General features: G+C 39.8%; 1 protein-coding gene across 1 annotated transcript in view; it reads left to right on the top strand.

Moving 5' to 3' along the window:
* Window positions 1-13698, top strand: part of SBF2 (SET binding factor 2) — a 580351-nt gene that overhangs the window by 484635 nt on the left and 82018 nt on the right. The window contains exons 20-24 of the mRNA XM_024196200.2: window positions 4044-4216; window positions 4506-4579; window positions 4981-5176; window positions 9161-9288; window positions 11647-11822. Coding sequence (XP_024051968.1) covers window positions 4044-4216; window positions 4506-4579; window positions 4981-5176; window positions 9161-9288; window positions 11647-11822 — 747 coding nt within the window. The remainder of the gene's footprint in view (window positions 1-4043; window positions 4217-4505; window positions 4580-4980; window positions 5177-9160; window positions 9289-11646; window positions 11823-13698) is intronic.

Below are 13698 nucleotides of genomic sequence, written 5' to 3'. Positions count from 1 at the left end.
CGGCGCATCCCCTTGAGCATCGAAGTCGTCGTCTCTGGAATCCTCTCAAAAGGACTATAGGAAGCAGTCTTCAAGCCCTCTGGGTAGAGAATTTACCTCAAAGAGATTGTCTCCGGTTCAGACAACCATTTCGACACCTACCGGTCTCCAGCTTGGTACCCACGTGGCTGCAGGTTCTTCAGGTACCATGAGCACCAGCAAGGCCAAGGACTCTAAGGGTTCTAGCTCCGGAAGATCAGTACTGTCTGTGATTGGAACAGCAGGGAGAAAAAGATCAGCTCTTCTGGTACTGACAGAGTCTACCAGGCCCTGAGTACCTAGCATTTCGGCACTGCAGAAGACTAGACAACACCTACTGGTCAATCATCATAGTGCATAAGACCTTCAGTACCATCAATTCCTTCTGCCACAGTTACCTCTGCCTAGGCTGCCTTTTTGGCACCAACCAATGTTTCAGTACTGCAAGAGTTTTGATTCCTGGGGGACCTGGCAGTAACACAAACATCTGAATCTCCTTTGTTCGGCACCAATCCATTCTCGATATTGAGGACCTCTTGCTCTCTGGACATTTACCTGGTACCGATGGAGTCTACACCTATCTCTAAGGGTGTCCATCCCTGACGAAGTGACAATGAGGAAGATGATGGGGACTTTTCATCAGTCTCCCAGATTTCTGTCCATGGCTCTCCTTTCCGTTATCAGGGGACCTTCTTTCCTGAGACCTCCAGGGAATCAGAACAACTTCTTGAAAGACATCCTCATACTCCATCCCACTGGTATGGACACCCTTGGGCACCTCCCACCCATGCCATATGCACCATCTCATTGACTATACTGGGACCCTTGAGCAGCTTAATTACAACAATTCTACAGGACCCCTAGTGTTTCTTGCTGGGAGAAGGGCAAATAATCCCCACCAGCCTCTGTCTCTAGGGTGCCCGATCCACAGGAAGAGACCTTTGAGGAGCAGGAAGTGAGTGGACAAAGAGGTCATTCCAACAACTATCTCTTCCTCATCCCCAGATGATGTCATTATGCTTCCTCTAGCAGATGATTTCAAACAGTTCAAGGACCTCATTAAAAGTATAGCAGACTCCTTGCAAATTCTACTTGAGGAGGTTAAGGAGTTACAGTATAAACTGCTTGACATCCTGCCTACAACATCATCTGCTCACATTGTGCTGCCTATTAATGAGGCTCTGCTAGACCCTTCAGAAATAATTTGGCATATCAGCTACAATACAGCGTACCTGGGAATGAGAGACAGAGGATGGATCACGTGATGATTACCTGTTCTGTTCATTCCCTCTGGGACACCTGGCATTGGCCACTGTCAGAAGACCAGATACTGGGCTAGATGGATCTTTGGTCTGACCCAGTAGGGCCATTCTTATGTTCTTATGTTACCTGTAAGAGGGTGGATAAAAAATATGTTCTCTCTAAGGACTCTGAATTTTTATTTTCGCATCCCTCCCACAACGCCCTTGTGGTTAACACTGTAAACAAATGTGGAAGACAGCAGCACGCTAAATCAACACCATATGTCAAAGACCAAAATCATCTTGACTTATTTGGCCTTAAATCATGTTTGTGGGGTACTCTATAATTTAAGATCACCACCTACCCAGCCCTCGTGGTGAAATACTAACTATTTGAAGTTTAATTCCTTTATTGAGAATCTTCCATCAGAGCAGAGGGAACAATTTCAGGCAATCATTGCAGAGGGTCAGCTGCTGGCCAGGACATCACTGCAGGCCTCTTTGGATGCCACTGATACAGCAGCTTGTTCTATCTCCACAGTGGTAGTAATGAGGAGGGCCTCCTGGCTGAAGCTCTCGGGGCTTCCAGGGAAATTCCAAAATACAATTGAGGATCTTCCTTTCAATGGATTGAAGCTGTTTGCGAAAAAGACAGACAAGTCCCTGCATACCTTGAAAGACTCAGGCTCAACTTGCGTTCTCTGGGAATTTACACCCTTTCACAAAAAAGAAAGTTTCGTAAGTCCCAGACAGCACAGAGATCTTGTCCCACTCTGTTTCTTGCCTCTAGGGTGACCAAACAGCAAATGTGAAAAATTGGGACGAGGGGGGGGGTTAATAGGAGCCTATATAAGAAAAAGACCCCAAAATCAGGACTGTCCCTATAAAATCGGGACATTGGGTCACCCTACTTGCCTCCCAAGTACCTTACATACTCCAGCATAAGAGACAACAGTTCCAAAAGAAGAGACCACCTATTTCTCAGGCATTGACCTGACAACCCACAATTTTGACACACCAATTTTGACAGGGTGGTCGAGGTTTTCAGTTACCAGTCCCACTCATACCTACTTCAACAATCTGCATGTCTCCCTCGCTTTGGTGACCATCTCTCTCACTTCCACTGAGCTTGGGAACATATCCCTATGGACATGGGGACTTTGGAGATCATTTCAACAGAATACTCCATCCACTTTACTTCCCTCCGGCCATCCCACCCCACTTCCCTATCCCTCTTCAGGGACCCCTCTCACAAGTACCTCCGATGACAGGAAATAGACTTCCTCCTGAATTTGGGTGCTATAGAACCAGTTCCTCTGCAACACAGAGGGACGCAGTTTTATTCCAGGTAGTTCCTGGTTCCAAAAAAGAATTGTGGCTGGAAATACTTTGTGGATCTAAGATTACTTAACAGATTTGCAAAGATTCAGAATTCAAGATGGTAATTCTTGCAGCAATAATTCCATCACTGGACAAAGGGGGTTGGTTCTCGGCTCTTGACCTACTTACTTTCATATAGCAATTCACCCCTTCCACAGAAGCTTCCTACGCTTTGCTCTCCATCAAGAGTATTTTTAATACAAGGCTTTCCCATTCGGTCTCTCCTCTGCACCCAAAGTGTTCTAAAAATTTCTCTCAGTGATGGCTCCTCGTGTTCACAGACGAGGAATTCTGATTTTCCCATACCTTGATGATTGGCTGCTCAAGGGACTCTCCTACAATGAAGTCTCACTGGCCACTCAGAGGGCCATAGACCTATTTCTCAAACTGGGACTACAATTAAACATCCAAAAGTCCACCTTAACCCCAGTGCAAAGTTTGGAGTTCATAGAAGCTTACATCAATGTGGCATCAAGGGGGGAGCGAGATCATCTTTCCTCTGATCTGGAGCAGTGAGGCTTTGGAATTGGTGCATTCTACATCAGATCAGCATCTCAGCAGCTTACTTTCCTGGCATGCAAAACATCACAGCAGATACCCTCAGTAGGCACTTCTCACAGGATCACAAATGGGAGATAGAGCCCATTACACTCCACTGCTTATTTTGATGTTGGGGCATCACGCAGAAGACCTGTTCACCACAGCCAAGAAAGAGCAAGAAACACTTGAGAAGCAGACTGTCCCTATGGGTGCTCCACTACTTGCCCTTATCTCCTCTGCTTCCGAATTCTTTGTGATGGAATTCGGCTGGAAAAAAAGGAACTGAGGGCAGTTCACCTGCACAGCTCTGTATGGCTATGGCGCAGAGCATGAGACTGTATGGGCTGCATGTGCGGGCTGAACAGGCACTGCTACCTAAAATCTCCTATCTGAGGCTCATGAGACGCATGCACACCTAGAGTGGCGCACACGCGGAGATGCTCATCTTGAAGAACCACAGTTACTGCACAGGGTCAGTATCCTTCTCTTTGTTGAGCATGGATTACAGACTGTGACTGATGCGAAGTATAATGAAGAGGAGACATGGGACCAGACTTAAAAGGATTTTCCTTTTTAAGGAACTGTTCCTGTCTATACCAGACTTGTTTTCTACCTTATTTATTCACCAATGCAGCTCCAGCAGTGGGAGTGCTATTGTAAACGTGGCACCAGCATACACTGGTGTTTATATTGTTAGTATCTGAAACTGTGCTTGAAGTGTAGAGGCAAAGTGAACTATATATTTAGCTACACTGAATACAGCAGACTCATTAGACAAAAAATATATGGTAGTTATTCTCTGTGTATTATGGTTAGCTAACTGGATTTTTTTACACTAGCAGTTTTTTTCCTTTTCTTCTGTAGTATTGCCGGCAGTGTTGCAGAGAGCTATGACACCGAAAGTGGGTTTGAAGACTCTGAGAACAATGATATTGCCAATGCAGTTGTGCGCTTCATCACCAGGTTTATAGACAAAGTATGTACAGAGAGTGGAGTTACACAGGATCACATCAAGAGCCTTCATTGCATGATACCAGGTAAGAACTGGTTAAAAAAAATGTAAATTTGCAAAATTGTCACTTCTTTCTCTGGGAACTGATATTTTCCAGTAGAAGTGTATTTTTGGTTTGTTGTTTTCAGTATAGTTCATGGGTTTGTTTCCTAGACTGTAATCATTGATGAATTCCAAATAGCCATTGATGACATCTACGCTGTTTTTCCTTGACAGTTTAACTCTAGGATTTCAAAACCGTGGAGTTATATTTAGTTTGTTTTACTCTTTCTTATATTGTGTGAGGTTTAATTTATGGTGTCACTGATTCCCAGGGATTGTAGCAATGCACATTGAGACTCTGGAGGCCGTCCATCGAGAGAGTAGAAGACTACCACCAATACAGAAGGTAAGTATTATAAAAGATGTTTGTATTGGTTACACGTATTGGAATCGTACACAGTTTGACGTGGCTTCAGCCTTCCTTTTTCTAATATTATGAAGAGATATCTGATCACTGAACAGTATAATCAAGAAATTTTCCACCAGTGATAAATAAATTGTTTGGCTTTGGTCTCATTAAATATGAACTTGTGAAAGTAGCAGAGCCAAATCTCGGAACATAAAGAAGTGGTTGCATGCCAACTACTTAAGACCAATTTCATTGAGTTGAGTCCAAACTCAGGTTCTCGCAGAGTCAGTCTCAACAGTTTTGAAATTAAATTTTTTCATGTCAAATACCAATTTGGTAGATTGCAGTGTTATACTGTACATTATACTTACATTTAAAATTCTTATATTTGGTCTCAGCCTAAGATTCTGCGACCAGCTTTGCTGCCAGGAGAAGAGTTTGTGTGTGATGGTCTCCGTGTGCTGCTGGATCCTGATGGGAGAGAGGAAGCAACAGGAGGATTGCTCGGAGGTCCCCATATTCTCCCAGCAGAAGGAGCTTTGTTCCTTACCACATACAGAATTATATTTAAAGGCACTCCTCATGATCAATTAGGTATGGTCTTTCTTACTAAGATCAGAATAATATATGGTCTGGCAGGTATATGAGACCTTGAACTGGCCCTGCAGTTTATTTAAGCAAGACCATCAAAACAGATCTACCCAACAAAAAACTGCTAAGAATTCAATTAAGTATTAATTTAATTCATGTTGATCATCTGTACAGAAATAGACCATGTGCCTAGATTCTTGACTTTATCACTAAATATAGTGATATTTATTTTTGATGTTACATTTTAATTTATCTGCAATCCAAATATCCACCTGAGTTTTTAGGTACTGAATTTTAGCATTGTTCCCATGTTACAGTAGGCTTTGGGGGTCCTATTTACTTAAAATACAATAAAAATATACTTTGAGCTTTCTGTTCATACTTAACATAAGAACAGCCATACTGGGTCAGACCAAAGGTCCCTCTAGCCAAGTATCCAGTTTTCCGATAGTGGCCATTGCCAGATGCCCCAGAGGGAATGAACAGAAAAGGTAATCATCAAGTGATCCATCCCCTGTCGCATGTTCCCAGGTTCTGGCAAACAGAGGCTAGGGACACCATCCCTGCCCATCCTGGCTAATAGCCGTTGATGGACATATCCTCCATGAATTTATCTAGTTCTTTTTGGAACCCTGTTATAGTCTTGGCCTTCACAACATCCTCTGGTAAGGCGTTCCACAGGTTGACTGTGCGCTGTGTGGAAAAAATACTTCCTTTTGTTTGTTTTAAATCTGCTGCCTGTTAATTTCATATGGTGGCCCCTAGTTCTTGTGTTATGAGAAGGAGTAAATAACACTTCCTTATTTACTTTCTCCACACCAGTCATGATTTTATAGACCTCTATCATATCCCCCCTTGTCATCTCTTTTCCAAGCTGAAAAAGTCCCAATCCTATTAATCTCTCCTCATACAGCAGCCGTTCCATCCCCCTAATCATTTTTGTTGCCCTTTTCTGAATCTTTTCCAATATCAATATATCTTTTTTGAGATGGGGCGACCACATTTGCATGCAGTATTCAAGATGTGGGCGTACCATGGATTTATATGGAGGCAATATGATATCTTCTGTCTTATTATCTATCTCTTTCCTAATGATGCCCAACATTCTGTTCGCTTTTTTGACTACCGCTGCACATTGAGTGGATGTTTTCAGAGAACTATCCACAGTGACTCCAAGATCTCTTTCTTGAGTGGTAACAGCTAATTTAGACCCCATCATTTTATATGTATCATTGGGATTATGTTTTCCAATGTGCATTACTTTGCATTTATCAACATTGAATTTTATCTGCCATTTTGTTGCCCAGTCACCCAGTTTTGAGAGCTCCTTTTGTAGATCTTTGCAGTCTGCCTGGGACTTAACTATCTTGAGTAGTTTTGTATCATCTGCAAATTTTGCCACCTCACTGTTTACCCCTTTTTTCAGATCATTTATGAATCTGTTAAATACTACTGGGCCCAGTACAGACCCCTGGGGGACACCACTATTTACCTCTCTCCATTCTGAACACTGACCATTTATTCCTACCCTTTGTTTCCTATCTTTTAACCAGTTATCAATCCATGAGAGAACCTTCCCTCTTATCCCATGGCTGCTTACTTTGCTTAAGAGCCTTTGGTGAGGGACCTTGTCAAAGGCTTTCTGAAAATCTAAATACACTATATCCACTGGATCCCCCTTGTCCACATGCTTGTTGACCCCCTCAAAGAATTTTAGTAGATTGGTGAGGCATGATTTCCCTTTACAAAAAGCATGTTGACTATTCCTCAACAAATTATGTTCATCTATGTGTCTGACAATTTTGTTCTTTACTATAGTTTCAACCAGTTTGCCCGGTACTGAAGTCAGGCTTACCGGCCTGTAATTGCCATGGTCACCTCTGGAGCCCTTTTTAAAAATTGGCATCACATTAGCTATCCTCCAGTCATTTGGTACAGAATCTGATTTAAAAGATAGGTTACAGACTACAGGTAGTAGTCCTGCAATTTCACACCATCTGGTCCTGGTACTTATTACTGTTTACTTTATCAATTTGTTCCAAAGCCTCCTCTAAGGACTCCTCAATCTGGGACAGTTCCTCAGATTTGTCACCTAAAAAGAATGGGTCAGGTTTGGGAATTTTCCTCACATCCTCAGCCATGAAGACTGATGCAAAGAATTCATTTAGTTTCTCCACAATGGCCTTATCGTCCTTGAGTGCTCCTTTAGCATCTCAGTCGTCCAGTGGCCCCACTGGTGGTTTAGCAGGCTTCCTGCTTCTGATGTACTTAAAAAAAAAAAAAAGAATTGCTATTACTTTTTGAGTCTTTGGCTAGCTGTACTTCAAATTCTTTTTTGGCCTTCCTAATTTTATTTTTACACTTCATTTGCTGGAGTTATGCTCCTTTCTGTTTTCCTCACTAGGATTTAACTTCCACTTTTTAAAGGATGCCTTTTTGCCTCTCACTGCTTCTTTTACTTTGTTGTTTAGCCACGGTGGCTCTTTTTTGGTTCTCTTACTGTTTTTTAATGTGTACATTTAAGTTGAGCCTCTATTATGGTGTCTTTAAAAAGTTTCCATGCAGCTTGCAGGGATATTACCTTTGGTGCTGTACCTTTTAATTTCTGTTTAACTAACCTCCTCATTTTTGTGTAGTTCCCCTTTCTGAAATTAAATGCTACCATGTTAGGCTGCTATGGTGTTTACTCCGTCACAGGGATGTTAAATTTAATTATATTATGGTCACTATTGCCAAGCGGTCCAGCTATATTCACCTCTTGGACCTGATCCTGTGCTCCACTTCGGACTAAATCAAGAATTGCCTCTCCTCTTGTGGGTACCATGACTAGCTGCTCCAAGAAGCAGACAGAAGCAGTCATTTAAGGTGTCACTTGCACAAGGTGAAACAGTTCAGTAGTGTTATCACAAGAGTGAGGGAATGTTGTATAGTGGTTAAAGCTGAAGACTGGCAGTCAGGACTCTTGGGTATATTCCTGGCACTCCCACAGACTTACTGTTTGATTTGGACAAGTCATTTAGTTTCTCTGTGCCTCACTCTCCTCATCTGTAAAATGCTACTTTATGGAGGATTTGTGAAACCTACAGCAGTGCACTCTGTACTAGAGAAGTACAAAAATATCATTAATGGCTAAAGCTTAAAATCTCATTTAGTGGATTCATATGTCAAGTGATGAACCATGTCAGGATGGGGGCTCGTAGTTGAGGACTTTAACAGTGAGGGGGAGATAAATTCCTGAACTCAAAGGTCTGCATATGTTCAAACTTTTTTTAAAATAGCACAGACTAATAAAAGTGCAGTAATCAAAAACTAAGGAGTGACTCTGAATGGTAGAAATTGAAAAAGCAATTATCTTGGACATATTGAAAACTCTGTGTAATGGAGTTTACTTTTCCCCCTCAACAATCATTACTGGATTAAATATTGTGTTTAATTATGTCATGGGAAGTGTAGTAGTTCTAAAGATCAGATTTTCTTGTTTGGAAATCTCTGTTTTAGTTACTTTATTAAACAAATTCATTTATCAAGCAAAAATGTAAATACATAACGTTAATAATTTTTATATAAGGAAACTAATGCATATCAGTTATATATAAACTTCAGAATGTAATATGACAGATTACTAATAGTTAGAGATGGATTTTTGGACTACAACCAAATAGTTTTTTTCTGCCATTTCCACCATTTAGAAAGAGAGAGAATGGAAAAATATTTTTCCAATCATCCTAATTTAATGTCAAATAGGAAAAACGAATGTTAGTTAACTGAATGTTGGGTTGTATGTCATATTTTGGGAATTTATCACCTGCTTTAAAGCCTTTTGCCTAAAATGAATTCTGGATTCTTATTGGCCTTCTGGCCAAGATCATGTGCCTTATTTTCCATTTCTTTGCACCCATTCATTAACACCTGTTCAAAGTAAAATATAACTAAATCAGATATGATTCCATGACCTAACATGTCTGTAAATGATTCTATGGTACTTAGCTGGAGAACAGACAGTGATCCGGAGCTTTCCCATAGCATCTATTATGAAGGAGAAGAAGATTACAATACAGAACCAGCTGCAACAGAATATGCAGGAAGGACTGCAGATCACCTCAGCATCATTTCAGGTAGAATGGAGTGATTTATTCTTTATGCTTTGTAAAACACCTGAAATTATGATCTCATCAAAATAACCTGCTGCAACTAACACCCTGGCCCCTGGGAGCGGCTGAGTGTCCTCAGTTCCTGGTGAAGTCAGTGGTATTGGAGGGGTCTCAGCATCTCACAGGAACCCGGAAGTGCTTTCCTACACATACACTCAATATCTACTGGAGCATAAATGGTTTTCATTGCCTGTTTCTCTCACCCCTCCATTGGACCCTCTGGAGGACAATCTTTGGGTCCAAAGTCTCTGCTGAAGAGCAGATTGAGTCTGGGTAGGTCAAAAGGCATGTACATCAAATCTCCTCCATCCTGGTGGAGTGTATCTGGAAAAAATAAGAACACCCAGTGTTTCTGGGTGGCTCCATGGCAGGAGGAAGTCCATGGTAGCACAGTTGAAATGGAGCCTGGGGTATCACCAAGGTTGAGAGCTAATCCACAAGCACAGGGCCTCTCCATAGGCAGCCCTGACCTTTGGTGGAGCCCCATGATCTGTACAGATTCCTGAGGATTTACCAGTTTAGGGACAGGCCTCACAGGCTATTCTTCAAAGGCATGTAGAACAGGACAGTTTGTAGACATGGGAATCCTCTGGAGATTTTTTTCCCCAGAGCCGGGAGCCCCCTACACTTACAAGCACCTTTAGTCTATGAGGTAATCTAGCCTATGATGAGGCCCTAAATGAAGGGAAGAGGAATGTAAGGTAGAAATCTTCAAGAATTGTAATCAATAGAATTAAAATTATGTAAGTGTGGCTTCAGAACATGAAATGTTTAGCTAGATCTGGTTACTGCTACAAAAGTTCATTACTTTGTTCAAGACAAAAAAAATCACAATTTGATAAAATGGAGAGTCTTTCATTTAGGAGTATGTCATCAATTTCTTCTTATTGGTGTTTTGAATAGACACTGTGTAACATAATATTTCTCTCATATACATTAACCTATACAAATGAATGGATTTAATTAACAATTTAAGGAGTCACTCTTATATGCCTTTCAAGTAAAACAGTAACTGTGAGGCCTTTTGTTTTCCAAAGCTCTTTTTGGAGACTAACAGTAACAATAAAATTTCTAACATCCTTCAATAGTATGCTAAATGCAGACACAACTCAAAGTTTCTGGTTCTGGACCCTGGTCAAATATTATCTCTGCTTTTGTTTAATATAGTTTCGTTTTAGGTTATCAAAACAAAACCAACCAGCAAACGGTTTACTTTCTGTTCCTTTTCTAACAGCCAGAGTTCAATATTATATGAAATAGACCCCTCTCTGCTTTGTGTATTAATTATGACTATCAAGGGAGAATGGCTACAGCTATATTATTTTAATGTATTTAAAATGTTATATCAGGGTGACCGCTAAATATTCAAGACCTCATTTCAAGGAGGTCCTAGAACAACAGAATTATTAGCCATTTGGAGAGAAAATACTAAAGTAAGTGAAATGAAAACGAAGGATCAGATATGCCTTGTGTATGGCAAACAAAAGACATATAAAAAGTAACTTAATTGGGACTTTTAAAATAACAAATACCTCAGAAATGTTTATTTTGTTTACCCCCACCATGGAAGTTCTTTTTGTCCCTTTTACAGACCCTCATTTTTCCTCTCCTTTATTACTCATCCTCAAAATATGAGTTGCCCATCATCCCTCTGGCTAAGAATTGTGGGACAGGGCTCCCTTTAAACTGTATAAAAGCCGTATTTTGACTGGAAAGAGAGATCAGTGTGGATAGTGCAAAGCACTTCCTTTTCCAAGGGTCAAATTTGGTTATCATGCTTTGCTACTAGCACAGTTTTCTAGGCTTTGCAAGGTGAGGAATGAATTGAAATGAATGGAATATGGAAGGATAGCTGTGGTAATTTTTGAATGCTAGAATTTTATAGTATTGTGAGAGAGTCTTTAAATTAGAGTATCAATCTTTTACCAGTGTCGTCCTGTCTAGCCTCAAGGACCTGGCCCACCAGAGCTCTTCCAGCCCTTGCCATTCCATGTAGCAAGAAAATATGGGTAGTGTTTTAACTAGTGTAGAAATGTTAGTGCAAAAACTGCTACTTAGATTTGCTCAGATGTTTTGTCTTAATTTTATGGAAATTCCAGACACTACAGAGTGCAAGTATTTTGGCATTAGAATATAAAATTAAAAAATAAAGTAAAAATGGATAAAATGAATTGCCATAATCAGTAACATATACATATTTCTATTTATTTATTAATATATTATTTTACTTCCCTTGTGGGATCGTTTTCATTTTCTTTGATCTCAAAAGTTGCATATTAAATTATTTCCAGCCTCTAACATGTTATGTCTTTTTATTTGCAGTTAATTAAAGTAGCATTTGATGAGGAAGTGAGTCCTGAAGTGGTAGAAATATTTAGGAAACAGCTAATGAAGTTCCGTTATCCCCAGTCCATCTTTAGCACCTTTGCTTTTGCAGCTGGGCAAACTGCACCGCAGATAATCTTGCCAAAGCAAAAAGAAAAGAACACTTCTTTTCGGTAAGGTATAATCTATTTTTCTTTAATATGAATTTATTATTGATATTCTTGTTTACTGTTAGTCCAGTGCATTGAATTCTGTGTCATTTTTGATGGCTTTCTAAAATTGCAAGTTCATTTCAGTAGTCCTCAATAAAGCTGAATTGTCTAGCTTCTGTCAAGCATGTTACATAGGTATGCCAAACAAAAGCTACCTAGTGTAAAAATATGTATGAATTTAGTCATAAAAGTGTATAATTAACCTGTTGAAATACGTGCCTTAGGAAATTATGGAAGTAATTACTGTAATAAGATTCAAAGCATACAGTTGAGCATTTATATGAATAACATCTGCAGTTGTACTATGGCAACATATAAAGAGGTTCCTCATACTTCAGAGTATGGATTGGTCACCAATATAGGTAAAAAGAAATTTACACTCATGGGATGGTATTGTGCAGTTGTTCTAGTGATCTGTAATGTAGAGTTTGGGTTTTTTAGTCTTCCTTCAAAGCAGGTCCATTCAAAGCATTCAAGAGTTCTCAGAGAGCTGGCTGAGGAGCAAACTGGATGATTAATTTTGATTTTCAGTAAGTCTTGGAATACTGATGTATTTCCAGAAGACTGGAAGAAAGTTAATGTTGTTCCAATATTTTTAAAATATCGAAAGGATGACCTGGGTAATTGTAGGCCCAGGCAAGATAATGGAGCAGCTGATACAGGACTCAATTAATAAAGAATTAAAGAAGGGTAATATAATTAATGCCTTGGGTTTATGGAAAATAGATCTTGTCAAACTAATTTGAGGTTACAAGTTTGGCTGATAAAGGTAATAGTGTTAATACTTAGACTTCTGTAAGGCATTTGACTTGGTACCACACAACATTTTGGTTGAAAAACTAGAATGATATAAAATTGACATGGCACACACTAAATGGATTAAAAACTGGCTAACTGATAGGTCTCAAAATGTAACTGCAAATGGGAAATTGTCATTGAGTATGTGTTTCAAGTGGCATCCCACATAGATCAGTTTTTGGCCCTTCTCTATTTAAAATTTTAATCAATGACCTGGAAAAAAACTTAAATTATCACTGGTGAAAATTACAGGCAACACAAAAATAGAGCAATCTGGATCACTTGGCAAGCTGGGTGCAAGCAAATAATATGTATTTACTACAGCTATATATAAACATATACATGTAGGAACAAAGAATGTAGGCCATATTTACAGGATGCGGAACTCTATCCTGGAAGCAATGACTCTGGAAAAAAAATAATTCAGAACTGCTGGAATACTGCATCCAGTTTTGGTGTCCACAGTTCAAGAAGGGTGTGAGGGTTCAAAGAAAATGATTGAATGATTAAAGCATTAGAAAACATTCTTTATAGTGATCGATTTAAGGAGCTGAATTTATTTAGCTTAACAATTAGAAGATTAAGGGCTGACTTGATCAGAGTTTATAAGTGGCTACATGGGGAACAGATATTTAATAATGGGCTCTTCAATATAGCAGAGAAAGATAAAACATGATCCAATGGCAGGAAGCTGAAGCTCAACAAATGAGACTGGAAATAAGGCATAAGGTTTTAACAGTGTGGGTAATTGATCACTGGAACAATTTACCAAGGATCCTGGTGGATTCTTCATCACTGACCATTTTTAACTTAGATTGGGTTTTTTCTAAAAGATATGATTTAGGAATTATTTTGAGGAAGTTCTCTGGCCTGTGTTAAACAGGAGTCAGATTAGATTATCACAATGGTCCCTTCTGGACTTGGAATCTATGAATACGTTATACTCCATTATTAGGCACCTTACTAGACTAGGTGGATTATTAGTCTGTTACAGAGTGGCAATTCATGTGTTCCTCTACTGATTAGTGCCTTTTTGGCT

This window comes from Terrapene carolina, unplaced genomic scaffold (assembly GCF_002925995.2).
Source record: "Terrapene carolina triunguis isolate 2854851 unplaced genomic scaffold, T_m_triunguis-2.0 Scaffold96, whole genome shotgun sequence".
Taxonomy (NCBI): domain Eukaryota; kingdom Metazoa; phylum Chordata; order Testudines; family Emydidae; genus Terrapene; species Terrapene triunguis.
The sequence above is the reverse complement of the archived record's forward strand: the minus strand, read 5'-3'. Positions and strand labels throughout refer to the sequence as shown.